Raw genomic sequence first — 22,153 nt, forward strand, 5'->3', positions numbered from 1 at the left:
ATATCTTTCCTTCACTTTGGACGTTCCCCTCCATTTTCTGACATTTTGAAAACAGATTAATCTATAAAATAATCCAGGATGAGTCGTTTGTTCGCCGCTCTGCTTTCATCGGGTTCAACCTGCTGCGACTGAAACCAGAGCGCCGTCCAAACAGGAAGTCAACGAAAACGCCGTCGGACCCCAGAGTGGAGCCGTTGTTGCAGACGGTTCTGTTCTCGCCGTGCGAGCAATGCGGTAACGAGAGACCCTCCACTTACTCCCCAGATTGTTTGGGGATTACGAGGGGTGGCTGCGCTCGGAGCCGGGGCTTTATGGTAACTGATTTAGCATGTGCTGAAACGGGACCCCGTCTCTTTGACCCTGGGTGTGTCCCCCCTCCTCCCCTTCCTCCCCCTCCTCCCCCTCCCCCCCCCCCTCGGCCCCCCGCTGTGGCCCTCACACTCCTCGGCTGCTAATCGATCCGTTTGGCACCCCTCGTGTGTCGTATGTGTGTGCGTACGGCCGCGCGTCTGGTTAGCAGATGCTCGCCGGCCTTTTGTCGGTTTATTTCTTCCCCGCGAGCCGCCGGTGCTATGAGAGCGCTCTGGAGCTCTGGAGTTCTGGAGCTCTGGAGCTCTGTAGCTCTGTAACTTTGTAGCTTTGTAGCTCTGTAACTTTGTAGCTCTTTAGCTCTATAGCTCTGTAGCGCCGGACTGAGAGACGTTAGCGCTGTCCATCACAAAATAGTTCCTCTGGCATCCTGCGGTGTGTGTATGTGCGTGTATGTATGTATGTGCGTGTACATGTGTGTGTATGCATGTGTGTGCGTGTACATGTGTGTGTATGCATGTGTGTGCGTGTACATGTGTGTGTATGCATGTGTGCGGCGGTCTCCCCCACAGTAACGTGATACCGGCGTGTCGGCGCCTTTGAAGCCGCGGCAGCGTTTACACTCGACCTCTTCATCATCCTCCTCTTCCTCAAAACAAACCCCCGCGTGAACGTCTCCGTCCGGACTCGAGCCGCCGCACATGGAGCGGGTCCGGAACCCCCCGACACGCGTCTCAAGCCGCATTAAAAGAGCTGCGAGCTGCGACGCCGACCCCTCGGTTCCGCCGCGGGGGGTCAGGACGGGGACGGCGGTAATGCTCGTAACCATGACCACAGCCGGGACAAACAACCATCAGAGTGTAAACAGGTTCAGTGGTTCCAGAGAACCACCAGATGTCCATCTGAAGGACCTTGAGAAGAAACATCCCGATGCTAACGGCTAGCCAAACAACAGACACGGGGATGGAGCGCCGGTGCTGCGTCCAGCGCCCGAGGGGCTTCACGTGGGACGCTTTAAACAAATAGTGACTTTATTGTAAGCTGTTTGATATGACGTCTGGTTCCACTGAGGAACACACGATCACACAGAGAACATCTCTGTTACGCTCATTGTCTGGAAGACACACGCACGTCTTCACTGTTTGCTGCCTTTCAATGGAACGAACAATAAACTGAGTTTTGAGGATTCTTAATAACCAGTTAGTTATGGCTCATTCGGGGAGCGTTCCCATTCGGATCGCTCCCGGCAGTTACCGCCGACAGCATTATTTGAGGCGGTGTTCCATTTCGTTGCGCGGCCAATCGTTAGAAGAGTTAAGTTGTGACGTTAGTTCATCCTGCGGCTGCAGTTTTGTTCCAACTTCATTCATATTTAACGTCACATCGTCCAACTGGTTTGTTATATCATGACAAAACAGAACAATCCCACAGCTGCTCACACACTGGAGGATTCAGCACAAATATAAAAAGTGTTTTAGCGTTAGCTGCAGCAGCTAGCTCCCCAACAACCACCGACGGTAGCGGGACCCGCCGCGGCTCGACCAGCAGCAACAACAGCGCTGTGGCTGTTCATGATTAAATACCACTGCAGATGTAAAAAAACAGTAACACAACCAGCATAAACTCACCAGACGCACACAACACTTCATAACGCTCTGTGTGGAAAGCCTCATCAGTAAATACATTGTACTGAGCTGTGTTCTCTCCTGCTCTCGAGCTAAATCCATATTTCATATCGCCGCATAACCTAGCATGTTTATTTAAAGCCTTATCCTCAAGCTTATCGTCGATACATACGATACCATTTTGCAATCAGCTTTTTTCTGTAGAAAAAAACAAACAAAAAACACGTTTGCTGACATTTTCTAATCCAACTCAAAAGGTCTGTTTGTCTTCGCTTTTGTTCTCGCTGACCTTCAGTTCTGCTTCACGGTCAACGGGCCTCGCTTTCATCTGCCATGCACACATTTGTGATGCGTTACTGCGCGGATGTGGGTTTGTGTTGTGAGTTCTTGCGTATGTAATTGTGCGTCCTGTTTTCGCTCCGTACTGATTGTTCTCGTGAAGAGGAACTTCAGATGTTCAGATGTTAGCGTTACGTTAGCTCTTTAGATGTTACGTTAGCTCTTAACTTCAGATGTTACGTTAGCTCTTTAGATGTTACGTTAGCTCCTCACATGTTACGTTAGCTCCTCACATGTTACGTTAGCTCCTCACATGTTACGTTAGCTCCTCACATGTTACGTTGGCTCCTCACATGTTACGTTGGCTCCTCAGATGTTACGTTGGCTCCTCAGATGTTACGTTGGCTCCTCACATGTTACGTTGGCTCCTCACATGTTACGTTGGCTCCTCAGATGTTACGTTAGCTCCTCAGATGTTACGTTAGCTCCTCAGCTGTGATCTGGTGCGTCACATTGAGTGGTGACTCATGTTGTGAACCCGTTCCACCTTTTTTAAATTAAATACAAATCATCTGGTTGTGTAATTATCTAAATGTTTGGACAACAATGATGAACTGACGCTTCATGTTGTGCACAAGCTTTGAGTTCAGAGAGTCGGATCCAGAATCTGTACCGAGCCACTTCTCACTGTGTGTTAGATGCCAGTACCAGTACTAGTCCCTTTAAAGTCACAGCGATACCAGTGGAACCAGTGGAGTACTTTATGTGGTACCCATTGTGTGAACAGGAAGCTGCGTCTGGGAACACTTCCTGTTCCTGAACCTGACGAAGTAGTTTTATTGCCTAAAAAAAAGGTGAAATTGGCACGTGTTGCTGACTTTTGTAGGGAAAGCAAAGCTTCCAGCTTCTTGGGCTTCACTCTGTAAACACCTTCAACGCCACAACGAGCACGTTTTTCCTCATCGTCGCTTTTTCAAATTAATTCTAACCGCACATGATTTTGTTTGTTGAAAGAAACGCGACAACCCGCTGGAGCTCTTTGAGTCCACACGTGTGTGAAGGTGCAGCTGTGGAGAGCTGACGCGTTGCTGTTTGTTGGATAAACCGACACGTCTTTTAATCGTCTGGTGGCGATGACGATGACGATTATGTGCGAACACACTGGAGACCTCGAGCGGCCCGAGCATGTGGAAACAGTCTCGAGCGCTGGAGCTGGAACACAAACACTCAATGGGCTTTTTTTTAAAGGGCTGAACCTGCGACACGCCGGCGTGTTTTGCGACGCGGCTCATGGGGTTTGAGCCGTGCCCACACATGACATGTCCAATGATGTCAAGTGTGACACCGGGAGGCTCTGGGTTCTCTCAACGTTTCCCTTGGCACAAATAACACACACACACACACACACACACACACACACAGCGTGAGCCAAGAAGAAGAAACCATCCGTCATGACGATGGAGTTCCACCACGTCTTTCCACGGCGTCCCGGTCCAACTTGTTTTTGACGGATCGCATCGTAAGGCTGATCTGTGACGTCATGGCGGCGCTGAGACGCTGCAACTGGTTTGTTTGAGCTCAACGCGATGTCGTTTGTTCTGACCCAGTTTCATTCAAACCAGAGCGACTCCTCTGGTTGTATAGAAGTCTACGCTTCATGTGTTAAAGCTGCATTCTCTCTCCTGACCACCAGGGGGCGACTCCTCTGGTTGTATAGAAGTCTATGCTTCATGTGTTAAAGCTGCATTCTCTCTCCTGACCACCAGGGGAAGACTCCTCTGGTTGTATAGAAGTCTATGCTTCATGTGTTAAAGCTGCATTCTCTCTCCTGACCACCAGGGGGCGACTCCTCTGGTTGTATAGAAGTCTATGCTTCATGTGTTAAAGCTGCATTCTCTCTCCTGACCACCAGGGGGCGACTCCTCTGGTTGTATAGAAGTCTATGCTTCATGTGTTAAAGCTGCATTCTCTCTCCTGACCACCAGGGGGCGACTCCTCTGGTTGTATAGAAGTCTATGCTTCATGTGTTAAAGCTGCATTCTCTCTCCTGAGCACCAGGGGGCGACTCCTCTGGTTGTATAGAAGTCTATGCTTCATGTGTTAAAGCTGCATTCTCTCTCCTGACCACCAGGGGGCGACTCCTCTGGTTGTATAGAAGTCTATGCTTCATGTGTTAAAGCTGCATTCTCTCTCCTGACCACCAGGGGGCGACTCCTCTGGTTGTATAGAAGTCTATGCTTCATGTGTTAAAGCTGCATTCTCTCTCCTCACCACCAGGGGGCGACCGAACCCACGACACAAGATGCTGACGGTCAAGACACGGTCGGTAAGAAGACAAAAACCAAGATGGCGACAATCAAGACACAAAAACCAAGATGGCGGCGGTCAAAAGGCTGAACTCAAGGCTTCATCCAGAGCGAGTACTGGACCGTGTGCCGACATATTTTACTTTTGCGGACATTCACAGCAACAACGTCAACGCAACAAAGCACCAAACAACAGCCTGACCATGAAGCGTGCTTATATATCGCGTTAAAATCAGGATAAATGAAGCGCTTTTCAGTGACAAATGCGTGAATGACCCTCACAGCGGGGGAGCTCGGCCTGCTCGGTGGTGAAACCCCCGGAGCAGGCGGCACAAAGCCCTCTGTGTCCAGCAGGTAAATAATCAACGCTGACCGGTTCCTGTGAAGCAGGAAGACAAACAAAGATGGCGCTCTTCCTGCCTGCCGCGCGGCCCTGAAGGCCCTCTGTCTCTTTAAGAGATCAGACACAGGAAGCTGGTTAAACTTTTACATTAACGCGGTTTTGTTTTTTTTTATGATGTACGCGTTCTACATTTATGACTCCGCGCTGTTTGAGGCGGTCGGGGGAACGACTCGCCAGAAAAAAAAACAACTTTATTTTTTCCTGTCGCACACAAACAACAAAACGAGCTCCCGGCCTTCAGAGCGAGGGGACAGATTTACAGCCGGCGGGGTCAGAGGTCGTCCGGCTGGATGCTTTCTTGGAGTGCTCTTTTCTCTCGCTGCTCCTTTCTCTCTTTGAGGTGCTCGCTCGCTCCCACCCCTCCCCCCGCATTCCTCCCTTTTGTTTATTCTACATAAACACAATCAGACTGGGCGAACTGGCCACACTGGGACGCATTCTCTCTCTCTCGGTTTGTCCTTCACACACACACACACACACACACACACACACACACACACAAAGCAGGCTGTTGACCGAGTGTGGTCGGACCACCGTCACACACACACACACACATTTTGACACCTGACAGGAAGCGGATGGTTTCAGTGTCGGATGAAGAGACTTAAACACAGAACTTAATCTCGTGGCTCATTTCAGGCTCTAATCCCGTCTGTGTGCTGAGATTATGAGTTTTTATGTTTAAAAATAGATTCATCACCTCACACTGGACCGCTTTGGGATTGTTACGTCACGACAGTCTTATATAGAATATTATAGAATTATATAGAATATTCACTGAATATATTCATGATATAAAATACAAAAGGTCATGTGTTCATGTCACTAATGAGACTTTTCACTTTATTTCTCTTTTCTCTCAAAACAACTTATTATATTTACACTTTACAATTTAAAAAAAGCCCACGTTAATATATTTATAATATTGTTTATAATAAATGTTTAATAGATTTCATAGTATATTTTTATAATATATTTTATTATATGTATATAATATATTTTATAATATATTCATAATATATTTATCATATATTATATAATATTGTTTAAAATATATTTTATGCTATATTTAATAATATATTTTGGGTGATTTGGGTGATTGTGTGTCCGGATGTTTCATGTTTCATTTCTGTATAAATGTTTTGTTTTAAAATCATTTTATTATTAATAAACAACGACGAGGAGAGAAAGAGATGAAGTGCAGAAGGAGAGGAATGGAGGGAGAGTTTAGTGTGTGTGTGTGTGTGTGTGTGTGTGTGTGTGTGTGTGTGTGTGTGTGTGTGTGTGTGTGTGTGTGTGTGTGTGTGTGTGTGCCAGGTCTCTGCAGCAGTCTGTTGGTAAGGAAACACACAGGAATGTGTGTGTTTCCAGTTTAAAGCAGTTTAATGAACACGCAGCTCTGAGAGCAGCGACGCCGCGAAGGAAACAAATCAATAAATCAATAAATCAATAAAACTCTTCTATCTGCTTCCATCACGTCTGAGATATTTAAACTTTTTATTCCTTTGGCTCAGAACTAAACTCAGTAAAGATGGTAAATATTATAAATAACATGAACTCTTTATTCAAACATAAAACGAGGCTCAGGTAGAGCAACGCTGTCCGTGTCGACGGCCGCGCTCCAGTTCCGCCGTTTTGGCCGTCGCCATCTTGGATTACAGATGTCGCCATGTTCGTTTTTCACACAACCGGTGAACAGGAAGTGACCGTATTTGGACCGTTGCACTGAGACCGGACAAAACGATGTGTTTAAATGTGTGTGTATGAACAAAACAACAACGAAGCTGCTGTAGCGGCTACAACGTTAGCATAGCAGAGCTACCAAACCAAACTCCATTCAGAAAACCAGCAATTTAAGAGTTGTTTGCTTGTCGTCTTGAGGAGAAAACTACGACGTCTGACGTCAGACTGTCCCCTCATGGTCATGGTCGTGAGGGTGTTTCGGCGTCACGTCTGTACATGTATGACACTTCAACGTGTTCCTCACGGCGCACGCCGCTGCAGGCGCAGCATCACTGACCTGTGTGGCTGCGGATGTGAACCCTCAGCGTGCCGTTGCTGGCAAACTTCTGTCCGCAGTACGGACAGATCTTCTCCTTTTCCCCCGTGTGCGTCTGTCAGAGGAAACACAACAACAACAACAACAACAAGCAGTGTGAGAAGAAAAGATGAAGGAAAACATCGTGAAACACTCAGAACGTGAGAAGCTGGAATTCACCGTCAGTATGAAACTCTTTTACACTGAAAAAGAGTTTAATATTTCAAAGGAAATAAAAAATCACACAGGAGAGCCCAGAGAGCACCAACACCTCCTCCTCCTCTTCCTCCTCTTCCTCCTCCTCTTCCTCCTCTCAGAGAGCGAGAGGCTCAAACTCGGAGCGACAGCTTCAACAGCAGTACAACAATACAGGAACACCTCCTCTCTCTGTGGCCCCCGGCCCGTCACCCCACTGTGTCCCTCTGACACCTCGGGTGTTTCCTTACAAAGGCTCCACACACACACACACACACACACACACACACACACACACACACACACACACATACACACACACACACACACACACACAGCAGCACATGTGTCCCAGATGGGGCGTTATTTAGTGAGCTGTTTGTGCAACAGAGAAAACATCACCGCTCTGCACCTTCACACGCCGAGCGCCAGCATGGGAACGCCGCTCACAGGGAGTTACTCCAGGTTTTATACATGTATATGTGTGTGTGTGTGTGTGTGTGTGAGAGTGTGTGTGAGTGTGTCTGTATATAATTGATTTGTGTGCCTGTAACTGCTCAAAAATCCAGCGCTGTAATTTTCACTCCTGGGTGAATTCTTCTAGAGTAGCACGCTGAGGTGAGATTTATCTGGTACAAAACATACAATACACACACACACACACACACACACACACACACACACACAGACACAGACACAGACACACACACGCCCTCTCGTATAACAGCGAGGGAGAAAGCATTGACGGTAACACAAGAGCGCTCCATGAATAACTCAGGTCTGGACAGACAGCGCCACTGTTCACTCACACACACAGACACACACACACACACACACACACACACACACAGACACACAGACACACACACACACAGAGACACACACACGCTCTGCAGCAGCTCCACCACAACGTTCTGCTCCAGGAAAATACTTTGATGCTCGATTTCTGATGATTGCTGGTTACAGATTCTCAGATGTGACAATTTGCTGCTTCACTTAGTCGAAAAAAACGTGTTCTTTTTGGGGGGGGAGCAGGCGGTTGTATAGAAGTCTCCTCAGGTTGTATAGAAGTCTATGCTTCATGTGTTAACGCTGCATTCTCTCTCCTGACCACCAGGGGGCGACTCCTCTGGTTGTATAGAAGTCTATGCTTCATGTGTTAAAGCTGCATTCTCTCTCCTGACCACCAGGTGGCGACTCCTCTGGTTGTATAGAAGTCTATATAAGTGACTCTACTTCTCTCTTGATGTATTCCCTCAGTAAACATTGTAAACATGAGTTTATGTCTCAATCTCTAGTTTCTAGTCTTCTTCTATACAGCCTGATGTCATTTAGGACGCTTTAGGGGCGGGGCTACCAGGTGATTGACAGGTCGACACCAGAGACGTGTCTCCACGTCACATATGTTCACTTCTCTGAATGAAAAGCATCAGAGCGTTCATGTTCTTTTCTGTGTTTATTTATTTATGGACATAATTCATCCTCATGTTTGACCCGCTGTCAGATGAATATTAAAGATAACGAGTCCATGTTTTCTTTGTTCTCTTTCATGAGCACGAACAAACACGACTGACATCAATGCGAGTAGTGATGGGGTCGGATGGACGAGGGTTCTATCCCTCCCTTCATTTCCTTTTTAACCTTTTCTTTCCCGTATGATTTAATTGATTCATTGAATAAACAAACATCAGATTTATCTCCACCTCAGGGATCCTTCACAAACCTGAATCGGATGTTTTAAAAGTTGAAACCAGTTCCTTATCTGCCTGCGTGTTTCTTATCGTACGGGGACTTGAACCCGCGCTGCCGTGCGGCGGCTTTGATCCGGCTCGTCTTCTCCTCGCTGCTCGCACGTTAAAAAACATTTTCTCGTCGCCTCGTGCCAAGAAAGACGTTTGGTTTCAATCTCTCGCTTCCGACCAGCTCGCCCCGTCGGGTTCGGGGCTCGTGGTATCTGCAGCGGGGATCTGTCCGGCGGGCTTTGAACCACCGACCTCCCCCCCTCCCCTACCCGCGGAGCTAATGGAGTAACTGCCATTTCTAATCAACGGAGGATTGAATCCTCAGACTTCACGAGACGAGGCCGCCCGGCCGGAGGTCTGAGACGCTCTGACAGGGACGAAGAGGAGGAGGAGGAGGAGGAGGGGGAAGAAGAGGAGGAAGAGGAGGAGGACGAAGAAGAGGAGGAGGAGGAGGAGGAGGAAGAGGAGGAGGGGGGGAGGATGAGGAAGGGGAAGAAGAGGAGGAAGAGGAGGAGAAAGAAGAAGAGGAGGAGGAGGAGGAGGAGGAGGAGGAGGAGGAGGAGGAGGAGGAGGAGGAGAAAGAGGAGGAGGAGGAGATGGAGCAGGAGGAGGAGGGGGAAGAAGAGGAGGAAGAGGAGGAGGAGGATGAAGAAGAGGATGAAGAGGAGGAGGAGGATGAAGAAGAGGAAGAGGAGGAGGAGGAAGAGCAGCATATATATGCCTTCAAACAGTTTATGACATTTTTTCTGAGCTTCCACGCTGCATCGAGGCCTCGACCAATCACGTCGTGCTGAACGTTGCGCAACAGCACGGAGGTTAAGCGGCGGGAACAAAGACGTTATTACTCCTTTCAGTTTGTTCCTTTCACAATAAAAGCCCTGGACACGTAACTGTTTACCAGACTTCTGTAACAAATGAACTGAGACTGAAGCAGCAACCAGGATTATGATTATTATGATTATTAAACTATTCATCACATTAGAACAAGTCAAGTATTAAATGTGTTCTAAAGAAACCAAAAGGTTGAATATGCTGTCAAATATTTCATTTGACTGATAAATATTTACTCCCATGGAGATTTTTACCACTTCCTGTTTGTAAAGCTATCTGTTCTTCTTTGTTAGATCCTCCTTCATGTTTTTATTAGAGAACTATTTCATCACCTGGTCGCGATGAAACGACCACCTGAGCTACGCTTCAGTCCGCATGTGGACGAGCGTCTGAACCGCCGGCCTCCTGAGCGCTGCTCGCCTCCACCTAACTAGAAAAATAAGTGCGGCAGCCATTTTGGGGACAAAAGCCGACCTCCACCTCCGCCGTGACTCACCGGCCGAGCGAGACGGAGGTCATGGGCTCGTTACCTTCTTGTGGCTCTTGAGGACGGACGGCGTGACGAAGGCCTTCTCGCACAGGTCGCACTTGTACTTCTTGTGTCCGTCGTGCACCACCTGGATGTGCACGTTGAGCGTGTCCTTCCTCTTGAAGGTGGCGTCGCACTGGTCGCACTTGAACGTCCTCTCACCTGCGGGGACAAAAGGAAGAGGCGGCGTTTTGTTCCCTTTGTGGAGGCGTCTGAACGAGGCGGCGGCCATCACGCCGCGCAGCGAGCGCCGCAGACCCAATTTCACCGGCACAGAAGAAGAGAAAGCAGAGGAAGAAAAGCACAAAGCGCCAGACAAACCCGACAATGGCCTTTACAGAGCTCTGCTTCTGGCGCTCTCCAGCTGACGTCCTCCTGTTTGGGGTTTTTTGTGCGTTGAGCATCTGCAGCTGAACTCGTCTCGGGGGAAGCAGGAGAAGAACCGCTCCGCCATGTGTCTCGTCGGGACGTCAAAACGCTTCCTTTCTTTATTGTTTTTTTTTACAGCGCCACGTTGTATTAATCATCTCGACCGAGCGCCGTAAAAACGCCAGACAGACACAATCTCAGCTGTTTCCCTTCACGCCTCCGCCGCTCGCCCCCACAACGGCCTCCATTGTTGAGAGGAGTTGTTTCCATTATGTGGAGATCATTCAATTTACACAGTGTGTGTGAGTGTGTGTGTGTGTGAGTGTGTGTGTGATGACGGTCAGCTCAACTGGAAAGCGTCCATCGTGTTTTTAATCAACTCCAAACATTCGCTTGATGGTCATTAACGTCCACGACGCCCTCGCTCAGGTATCTCATTAAGACTTGCGGCGGGGCTTCTTGCTCCGGGTTGTTCAGAAGCTCTCGAGGCGTCCAGAAGCCCTCGAGGACGTTTTGTGTTTGTTGAACACTCGAACGACGCGGATGGAAAGAGGAGGAGACGTTCAGGAAGAGAGTAGAACAAAGACCTCCTGTCGAGTTAGAAACGCCCAAAAGGAAATGAATGCATGAAGGTATGAATGTATGAATGTATGAGGGTATGAAGGTATGAATGCATGAAGGTATGAATGTATGAATGTATGAGGGTATGAAGGTATGAATGTATGAGGATAAACATCGAGGGAGAAAGTCAATTAAACTAATTAGAAACTAAAATGGCGGCCAGAACAACAAACTCGAGGCTTCACAGAAGCGTAAATCGACTCCTGACGAGGACAATGCTGGTCAGGAGTCGCTGGGGGCGGAGTCAGAGCCTGTGGGCGGAGTCAGAGCCTGTGGGCGGAGTCACAGCGACACAACCTCACACTTGTACTCACTGTTGTGGATCAGCAGGTGGCGCTGCAGAGAGAACGGCGTGCGGAACAGAGCTTTGCACTCGTCACACTGGAAGGGCCGTTCCTCAGAGTGTGTCTGCAGAGAGAGAGGGGGGGGGGGGGGGAGGGGGAGAGAGGGGGGGAGAGAGGGGGGGGGGGGGAGAGGGGCGTGTTTATGATGTCATCGTGTTGATGAAGCTGCTTTAATGGAGGCGAAGCAGCTTAAGAGGCTTTAGTTCAAAGTGCTTCTGTTTAGTTTTGACCCCCTCCTGATCCTTCTTGAGTGACACCTCAATCCCCAAAGTAAACATGGGAGACCTCGGGGGAGGGAGGAGGGGGGAGGGGGGGAGGGGGGGGGGAGGGGGGGGGAGACCCCACAGAGACACCAACCAGACCTGATGGATCACAGCCTTTCAATCAATATCTCTTCTCAGAAATCAGCTCCATAAAGGCCTGAAGATTAAAACTAAACGTACACTCAGCTTTGGTTGTTTTTTCTAATTAAAGCGTTTGGGGCGCACGATGTGTTCAAGGACCATCGGAAAGATGAAAACCTCACGATAAGGACCTCACTAGCGGCTTCTGGCTGCGATGAACGGAGTCCTTCAGGAACACATCTTCCATCACGTCTTCTTCCAGGTCTTTCGAGTCCTTTGGTCTTTTGGGTATTTTAGATCTCTCGAGTCTTTTGATTTTTAGGGTCTTTCGGTCTTTCGAGTCTTTTGAGCCTTTTGGGTCTTTCAAATCTTTCGAGACTTTCAGGTCTTTCAGTCTTTCGGGTCTTTCCGAGTCTTTCCGAGTCTTTCAGGTCTCTGAGTCATTCAGGTCTCTCAGATCTTTCGAGTCTTTCGGTCTTTTGGGCCTTTTGGGTATTTTGGGTCTCTCGAGTCTTTCGATTTTTCGGGTCTTTTGGGTCTTTCAAATCTTTCGAGAATTTCAGGTCTTTCAGTCTCTCGGGTCTTTCTGAGTCTTTCCTGTCTTTCAGCCTTTCGGGTCTTTCGGGTCGTTCAGGTCTTTCAGTCTTTCTGAGTCTTTTGGGCCTTTCAGCCTTTCGGGTCTCTCAGTCTTTCGGGTCTTTCAGTCGTTCGGGTCGTTCGGGTCGTTCGGGTCGTTCGGGCCCGCTCACCTTCTTGTGGTTCTTGTAGACGTTGCGGTGGGCGAACTCCTTCCCGCACAGTTTGCACTTGTAGGGCTTGTCCTCGCTGTGGATGATCTTGTGGGCCGTCACCTGGTCCAGGCGCTTGAAGGAGCGGCTGCAGATCTCACAGGTGTACGGACGCTTCTCTGCTCACAAGACGAAGGAAACAAACAGACGCACAGCGGCGGTGAGCCGGAGAGGGCGGGGTCGAGGGCTCGAGGGGTCGAGGGGTCGAGGGGTCGAGGGGCGTCGCCCGCTTACCGGAGTGCGTGATCATGTGACGCTTCAGCTGGTTGGTGGAGATGAACTTCTTGTCGCAGGCGTGGCAGTCGAGTATCTCATGGACCTGCAACAGAATGTGTGAAATGTGTAGACAGTAAAATAATTGAAGGAATAAACATTTATATCGACATTTGAATGGATGTCTGCTTATATCTTGAGCCTCTTTCTTTTCTCAAGGACTTTTCCAGGCCTGGGCGTAACCACGTGAAAGTTCCAGGACTCTTCCAGGTTTCCCCTGACCGTGGGAGCGTGTAAAGCTTGTGAAGCGACGGCGGGTCAACAGCAGACACTAAGTCTTGTTTCCGCTGCGCGGACGTCTTCTGACAGAAAAGCAATTAAAGTGATGAAAAGTTCCAATCCCCTCGCTCCGCTCCAATAAGCGGCGCGACGCGCTAACGCTAATGCCGTCAAGCGGCCGCTCGGCTAAACGGCGGCAGCGGACGCCTTAAGCCGCTTCGTCACGCTAACTTCTGATTGCTCTGCGGGAACGCCGTCGACGGAAGAAGCCGTGTGAATATAATATCTGACATATCTCAGATGAGGCTTTGTGTTCGAGCAGGACGCCACTTTATTAACCGTGTTTGAAAAAAATAATTATGTAACGTCAATCTAAATAATATCACACGCGCTATTTTTAAGAAGCCCCTCCCCCGAGGCCAGGAAGTGGAGAACGCCGACTCATCTTCAGATGTTTAACTAGTGTTAATGTTAAACTAGTTTTTTCGCACCATATCTCACACATTCCTGCTTTTTGTTTTTAACAATTATATTAATTTGCGTCTGAGTTTATTGAAATCACTCTCAAGGCCCTCAGAGCTTCTAAACAACCAGTTCAAGGACTTTCCAACGCGCCTCAGACAATGAGCTCCATCGATGACTTTTAGAGCCTTCACCTTTCTGTGTTCCTGCAGATTCAGAGACGAGGAGCACTTCCTGTTGCAGATGGTGCACGTGAGCTTCCGCCGAGCGCTTCCTGCAAAGGAAGAGAGAGGAAACATGAACCGAAACGACCTGAACCTGCAGGGCTGATGGGAAAAGTACAAAGATCAGAAAGTGGGCAATCATGACAACAATTTCTACACAATCATCACAAAGAGCGGGAAGAAAAGAGCGGGAAGAAAAGAGCGGGAAGAAAAGAGTGTGACGAATAGAGCGTCTCTCGTCTGTAAATTTGCACAAACATGGAAGTTGAAGCTGGTTCACTTTGCTTTTCATATTTATAAACAAGCAAAATAAGCAAGATGAATATAAATAAAGACTAAAAAGACATTAAAGAAAACAGTAAACAGTAAGAAGGGAAGAAAAGAGCGGGAAGAAGAGAGCGTCTCTACGGCACCAACAATAAATATATCACACTTTAAAGCCTTTTATAATGACTTGAGTTGTCATAATAATTCATATTTCTGGTCCCTCACTGAACTGTGGATCAAAGTGTGTCATAACTCTCATGGTTGTAAAACATTATGATATTTATATAAAGCACCATAAGTATAAATAAATGAAACACACAGTAGTTGTTTCCCTCTGAAGCATCCATCAGAGTTAATTATAATAATATTAGAACCATGATTATACTTTATGATTTAAAAAAAAAGGGCGTAATGTTTCACAACCGTGGGAACCTCGACCTCAAGAGTCATCAAAGCTTCATAATGACGATTATTATGAATATTTATGAGCGCTCATGACGATAATTACAAAGTGCTAAAAGCCGATTATAAAACATCCCAATGCATTAAAGACACGAGGAGGAGGAGGAGGAGGAAGAGGAAGAGGAGGAGGAGAGTTTCTCTGGATGCTCGACTCCTCATCATCATCATCATCCTCATCATCCCACCATTTTGGTCCACTTATCTGGAACTGAATCGCATCATGACCCACATCTGACGAGTCTGATCCACTTCCTCCCCCTGCCCACGCACACACACACACACACACACACACACACTCACACACACACTCACACACACACTCACACACACACACACACACACACACACACACTCACACACACACACACGCGTCCCGACCACATTGGAGTCTCATAAAGGGTTGTCGGCCTCTGAGATGAACGTCTCACTCTCGGGTTTGATACTCGATTGGGCATGGACCCTCCCTCCTTCCCCCCCCCTCCCCCTCCGTCCTACATCCCATAATAAATAGCTGCGGAGGTCCAATTATCCAAAAGGAGTGAGCCGCCCCCCAGAACACGGGTCAGTAATTAGAGACGTGGTCTCAACATCGCAGGTTTTAACTGATCGAGGTCAAGCAGCGCGACGGCACTTCCTGAAGCGCTGACGGACGATTAACTCCACCACGGAGGGAGGGGGAGGAAGAGGGGTGTGTGTGTGTGTGTGTGTGTGTGTGTGTGTGTGTGTGTGTGTGTGTGTGTGTGTGTGTGTGTGTGTGACAGACCCGTGTGGACGTTCCCTTTGTGCTTCTTCAGCGCGTCTTTGCTCTTGAATCTTTTGCCGCAGCTCTCAGCTTTGCAGATGAAGCGGGCGTCGCCTCTGCAGGCCTCCTTATGCTGCTCGAAGCTGGAGGAGGAGGAGGAGGAGGAGGAAGAGGAGGAGGAAGAGGAGGAGGAAAAGGAGGAGGACGAGTAGGAGGAGGAGGAAGAGGAGGAAGAGGAGGAGGAGAAGGAGCAGAAAGAGCGTTATCTGACTGTGTCCCAGGAGGTTAATGGTTTAGTTTGAGGGTTCTATTGGGTTCTATTGGGTTCTATTGGTTCTCGTCACCTGGAGATGGAGCTGAAGGTGTTGTGGCAGAAGGAGCACTGGTGAGCTTTGGAGTCTCCTGATTGGTCCAGAGACTCAGAGCAGTGCAGGACACTGAGGAGGTGAAGAGTTAACATGATGAGCTCATTTACATAATCATCACTTTTTACTGAACTAAAACGACATAAAGATAAAAAACATGAATTAAAACCTGAAGGAAACGTAATAAAACTATTTACAGGAAGATTTGGGAAAATATAAATGTGTTCATTACAGAGAGTAAAAATATAAAAGCTACGGCCAGGAGACGGTTAGCCTAGCCTAGCATAACAACTGGTTGAGTCTCTGTGCTAAGCTAACTGGAGCATCTGCTCCTTTAGCTCTGTGCAGTAGCCACGCCCTCCCTCTGGATGATGGACGCCCTCTCAGACGTCTCTAACTGAACCAGCAGTAAAACCAGACGCCCTGGCAGTGACACCGGGGGCCCAGCAGGGCCGGAGCCCACAACCCACTGGCGCTGCAGGGCCTGCTTGATGGGGAAGCGCTTCCCGCAGCTCCGGCACTTGAACTCCTTGTCGTCGCTGCTGGGCCGCTGGTGCAGACTCTGCAGGTGAGCAGCCAGGACGTCCTCGCTGGGGAAGCTGCTCTCACACAGGAGGCAGGGGTGGTCCTCCTTCTTGATGAGCAGCTCTGAGGGGGGCAGATACACACACTTATACACACACACGTATACACACAGAGATATACACACACAGATATACACACAGAGATATACACACACAGATATACACACACACGTATACAAACAGAGATATACACACACTTATATACACACACATATACACACAGAGATATACACACACACGTATACACACAGAGATATACACACACAGATATACACACACACGTATACACACACAGATATACACACACAGATATACACACACTTATATACACACACAGATATACACAAATATATACACACACAGACATACACACACTTATAAACACACAGATACATACATATATACACAAGTATACACACAAATATATACACACAGATATACACATAGATATACACGTTAATAAACACACATACAGTATACACACATATATACACAAAAAGATACATACAAATATATACACACGCACATACAGACATATACATACACACACATACACACACACATATATACACATATATATACACATAGACAAACACACAAACACACGCACACATACACACACTGTGAGCCCAGAGGCCAGCATGTGTGCGTGTGTGTGTGTGTGTGTGTGTGTGTGTGTCTTGATGACATGAGTTACATGACTCCACTTTACCCAGTTCAAGGCGTTTGGCTTCTTTACTGGTTTCCTCTTCGTCTCTGATGACCTCCTCCTCTTCCTCCTCCTCCTCTTCCTCCATGTCGCTGTCCAGGTAGCCGATCAGCAGCTCCGTGTCCGTCTCGATGTCGTCCACCGCCAGGTAGAAGATGTTCTCTCCATCCTGAGAGACGACAACGCGGTTGGCAACTATTTTGAGAAATCGGCAACCACAAAGCACGACTTCCTGTTCGGTGCATTCCTGATGAACTTCAAGATTTCTGTTCCAGTCGGAACTGGAACCAGACTTCGTTAGCAGTGATGCTAACACTACTTGCTACTGTTGGTTCACTGTTAGCGGTGCTGCTAACACTACTAGCTACTGTTGGTTCACTGTTAGCAGTGATGCTACCACTACTAGCTCTCCTCCCGTTGGTTCACTGTTAGCGGTGCTGCTAACGCTACTAGCTCTCCTCCTGTTGGTTCTCTGTTAGCGGTGCTGCTAACGCTACTAGCTCTCCTCCTTTTGGCTTAGACACTGATTGGTTGTTTTCAAAGTCACATGACCAGAGACCAGAGGAACATCCATGACCTCCTGATCACATGATCTACTGGATGCTGGAGGTTGAACCCATCACCGCTCAGCCTGATTGAGGTCAAAAGATCAAACCCCTAAAAAAATGTTCTCCTTAACTTTCGTCGTCCCCAGAAGGTCACGCTAATAAAATCAAGGCAGTCATTTTGTCTCAACAGCGGGATTGTAAATATACATAAATAATGATTAAGAAGAGGAAAGCTGCACCATAAATGTCAGCGCTGATGGAACGCAGAGCCTCGACGCACACGATGACCTTTAAACGACCGATCACGTCGAGCATCGGGTTTAATGGCAGGAACTTGGACCTGAAAGGTTCATCCCCCTCCACAACAATCTGTTTTATCTTGTGCACAGAGAGCAGGAGGTGACGCTTCCCAGAGCAGCATGCGCTCGACGTCCGGTCCCTCGCCGCTGATCCTCCGACTGGAACTTATTATGTGTTCATGTCATCTGTTAAACTAAACTGGATGTTTTACAGGATGAAAACACAATAAAAGTCACGTTATTGACCTCGGCTACTGAAAGAAGCGTCTCGCTCGGAAGGTTTCCCAGACTTAAAATACACATTTATGTGTTTATTTTACTACTTTTGTCTGTTTGCGTGTGTAGATTTCTCTTAAATTGACCAAAAGTTACATTACATAACGCCTCATTAGCATATTTAAACATAACATTTCATAAATCTTGTAAAACATAAATAATCCTCTTAATTATGAGTAAGAATGATGGTGAGTTCATGTTTTTACGGGAAAAAAAAAATACTAAAAACATGGGGAAATATTTTTGTAAGTGTCTGTTGACAGTTTTTCTGATTTATGGAGTGAAATAAAAAAACATCATAAACTCTGTAACAACATGAAAGAATCATTTTGAAGCTGGATTTATCCAACGTTCTGGAAATGTATTAAAATGAGCACATGTTTAATTACATAATGCCTCATTAGCATATTCAAACATGACATTTCATCACACTAAAAACACAATAAATCCTCCCCTGAGTGATGAAGTGGTGAAGTTTCATGCTCATAGCGTTGAGTTATTGTTGTATGTTCCCTCTTTAAATAAGAAGCCGGAGCAGCTCCAGCGGGTTCTCCCCACACGAGGAACAGACGTTCTGCGTCTTGGGTTCTCTTTACAGACACATGCAGAGGAAGCCGTCCTGACAGGAAGTGAAGGGGTGAATGGAGGACGTGTACCTGAATGGCCGCCAGGTTCTTCTGCTCCGCTGACGGCGCCTGGTGGACGAAGCGCAGCCAGTTAGCGTGTCGCGGGTTGCTAGCATCCAGGATGTAGAGCACGTCTCCTTTACTGCCGCGGACCTGAGGACAGAGCAGAGGACACGCGGTAGCAAGACTTCTTCTTCTTCTTCTTCTTCTTCTTCTTCTTCTTCTTCTTCTTCTTCTTCTTCTTCTTCGTTCTTGCGAGAACGTTTTCATTTACCTTGTGGCGGTATTAATTTTGACTGAACGTATCATCGTGTAACTGAAGTTAATCTTCATGGGTTCTCCGTTAGCGATGCTGCTAACATTACTATCTCTCCTGTTATTTCTCTGTTAGCGGTGTTGCTAACGTTACTAGCTCTCCTGTTATTTCTCTGTTAGCGGTGCTGCTAACGCTACTAGCTCTCTCCTGCTGGTTCTCTGTTAGCGGTGCTGCTAACGCTACTAGCTCTCTCCTGCTGGTTCTCTGTTAGCGGTGCTGCTAACGCTACTCTCCTCCTGCTGGTTCTCTGTTAGCGGTGCTGCTGACGCTACTAGCTCTCTCCTGCTGGTTCTCTGTTAGCGGTGCTGCTAACGCTACTAGCTCTCCTCTTGCTGGTTCTCTGTTAGCGGTGCTGCTAACGCTACTAGCTCTCTCCTGCTGGTTCTGTTCTAAACACTGATGGTGATCAACAGCGCTGCGTTGCTGCTCTCCAGGTGTGTAGCATGTGAAGTGTGTTCACCTCCCACATGAGCCGGGTGTCCGAGCTCTCCTCCAGCTCCACAGGAAGCTTCTTCTCTCCGGCGAACGGACCGAACTTTTCTCCCTTCAGAACAAACAGAACATTTGCACACGATGAATATTGAATATGATGACAACGGCTTTCGCTGCAGTGGACCGAACCAGCGTACTGAGGGTGAATGTAGTAAAAGTATTGTGTTGAGGTACTTGTACTCTACTTGAGTATCTCGGTGTTCAGCTACTTTCTACTTCTCATCCACAACATTTAGATTATTGACATAAAATGTCATAAACGGGCATCATGATGTGTAATTATGGATTATGAGCGTTGACTGCAACACTAGTGTGTTGAGCAATACTTGATCAATACTTCCTACTAGTCGGTGTACTGACTACTTGTACTTTAAGTTTATTTTTCAATACATTTTACTTAACTTAAGTTTCGAACGCAGTACTTTTTTGAACAAGAGTATTTCTAAATTGTGGTAATACTACACAGTAAATGCTTTAACTGTGATATTTCCTTCAACATTATACTGTATTGTTTTGTGAACTCAATATAGAGGAGTACTATACAGTATTTACTGTTATATCACAGTATTACAACAACAAAATACTGCTACATCGCACTAATGTGTTTGCTGTGAAGTAACAGCTGTCATTATACTACAAAGTACTGTTAAAAAACACAGTTTAATGCAGTATTACACCAGCAGCAGTATGCTGTGTAGTCACAGTATTGAGCTGTCATTGTAATGTACTTGTTGGAAAACTTGCTATAAAAGTAATTTACTGTAAACGTACAGTGAAATATTGATAAAGTGTACTTTTACAGAGTACATCCTTCAGTACTGCACATGGGGGGGGGGGGGGGGCGTGGTCAACATGTTGCATTCATGTTCATCCTCAACCTGTGTCTCTAAACCACAAAAAAATCCAGAAAAGCAGTGCTCCCTGTCCGTGAACGCATCACTGCTGCTGCTCTCCTCTTGACACAGTTCACACGCCTCCTGCGTGTCTGACAGCGGGGGGGGGGGGGGGGGGGGGTCTGAATCTACACGAAACTAACTGCTCGCATGTAACATTGTTGTGTACTTTGCGAGCAACTTTGTTGCTCCACGCGGCAACACGCTGTCCGCCTCCGTCCCGACATGGACACAGTGTAGCGCCGCTGAGCTGCAGCTACGTGGCACATCGCGTCACGGCGGCTGCGGGGCTCCAGGCTCCCGAAGAAGACGAAGAGGAGGAAGAAGAAGAGGAAGAAGAGACGAGAGGAGCGAGCCGAGCAGGAAAAGGGAGAAAACAACACAACTAAACACTTCCAAAGTTACACGAAGTCGCTTTACAAAGTTGTTAAGTCCGACAAACACCAACTACACACCTTTTTCACCCGCCTCGCCGTGTAGAGACCGATTCCATCCTGGACCTTTGACGCCTTCAGGGAGAACCGGTCCGGCACGTACATACCCAACATTGTCATCCCGCGGGGGGGGGCTCTGCGGCGGGAGGCGGCAGGAGGCAGCGGGACGCGGCAGGACGCGGCTGGCGGCTCCTCAGCAGCAGATCAGCGGCGTCTCGCGCCCCGTGAAGCGGCCACCAGGTTCAACTCGCGCTGCTCTGCTGCAGGAAGCCACGCCGCGCTGTGATTGGTCCAAAGTTTGTAACCAGAAGCTACCTTTACTGTCTTTCATCCGGTCCGCTCCCGGCCTGCTGCTGGAGTACACTGGAGTACTGTAGTACACTGGAGTACTGTAGTACACTGGAGTACTGTAGTACACTGTAGTACTGTACTACTGTAGTACTGCTACCGCTCTGTGGACGCCTAGTACTGGAGTATACTGTAGTATTGTAGTATAGGAGTACACTGTAGTATATTAATTAATGAATGTTTTCAGCATTATCCTGTTGAGAGGATTAATGCATGAATGAAAGAGTGAATTTATGTAAATGAGGTCTAAATGTGAACAAACGTCTCTAAAGAGAGGTTCAGTGACATTAACACCTTGTGAAGACTCTACAGGTGAAGAGGTGAACACATGAACTCATAGATCACCATGAACCTTCACCACTTCACATGAAGAGCATTTATTGTGTTACAAGTTGTATGACATGTTGTGTTTATTTATGCAAATGAGGCGTTATGTAACGGTGACTTCTGGTGAATTTAAGAGAAATCATCGTAAACAGAAGTAAAATAAATGTTTTATTTCCTCCAGAATGAAAGACGTTATCTCATTTGACCGATGCATAAAGAACATGTTCCCTCAGTCCCTACATTTCAAAATAAAAGCACACAAAGTAAAGCCAGATGCCTCTTTTTTTTCTTCCTTCACTAACATACCACTTAAACTCTGAACGCTCACAGTGGATGTGGTTTTCTGAAAAAGCTCAAAACTTATGGATGAACGATTGAAGTGTCAAAATGAAACCTTTTCATTTTTATCTCAGTTTGATTTGTTGACTTTCCTCAGGTGAGCGTCCCCTCCGTTGGGTTCCTGAACACCTCTTTGGACCCAACGTCTTCACCCTTTCATCAGCAGCGTGTCCACGTTGTGTGTGTGTGTGTGTGTGTGTGTGTGTTTACTCTGTTTATAGCTCG

The 22,153-nt window shown here is 47.4% G+C and overlaps 1 protein-coding gene across 1 annotated transcript in view; it reads right to left on the reverse strand.

Moving 5' to 3' along the window:
- The window catches only part of prdm5 (PR domain containing 5), a 30,273-nt gene extending 9,239 nt beyond the window's left edge, over window positions 1–21,034 (reverse strand). The window contains exons 1-13 of the mRNA XM_068592736.1: window positions 20,936–21,034; window positions 19,556–19,639; window positions 18,810–18,932; window positions 17,034–17,199; window positions 16,208–16,385; window positions 15,717–15,809; window positions 15,394–15,515; window positions 13,872–13,951; window positions 12,958–13,042; window positions 12,685–12,842; window positions 11,562–11,655; window positions 10,259–10,419; window positions 6,943–7,036 (exon numbers count right to left, since the gene is read on the reverse strand). Of these exons, the coding sequence (XP_068448837.1) occupies window positions 6,943–7,036; window positions 10,259–10,419; window positions 11,562–11,655; window positions 12,685–12,842; window positions 12,958–13,042; window positions 13,872–13,951; window positions 15,394–15,515; window positions 15,717–15,809; window positions 16,208–16,385; window positions 17,034–17,199; window positions 18,810–18,932; window positions 19,556–19,639; window positions 20,936–21,034 (1,537 nt within the window). The remainder of the gene's footprint in view (window positions 1–6,942; window positions 7,037–10,258; window positions 10,420–11,561; window positions 11,656–12,684; window positions 12,843–12,957; window positions 13,043–13,871; window positions 13,952–15,393; window positions 15,516–15,716; window positions 15,810–16,207; window positions 16,386–17,033; window positions 17,200–18,809; window positions 18,933–19,555; window positions 19,640–20,935) is intronic.
- Window positions 21,035–22,153: the final 1,119 nt, after the last annotated feature.

This window comes from Clinocottus analis, unplaced genomic scaffold (assembly GCF_023055335.1).
Source record: "Clinocottus analis isolate CAN_PGR_092001 unplaced genomic scaffold, fCliAna1.0.p SCAF_28, whole genome shotgun sequence".
Taxonomy (NCBI): domain Eukaryota; kingdom Metazoa; phylum Chordata; class Actinopteri; order Perciformes; family Cottidae; genus Clinocottus; species Clinocottus analis.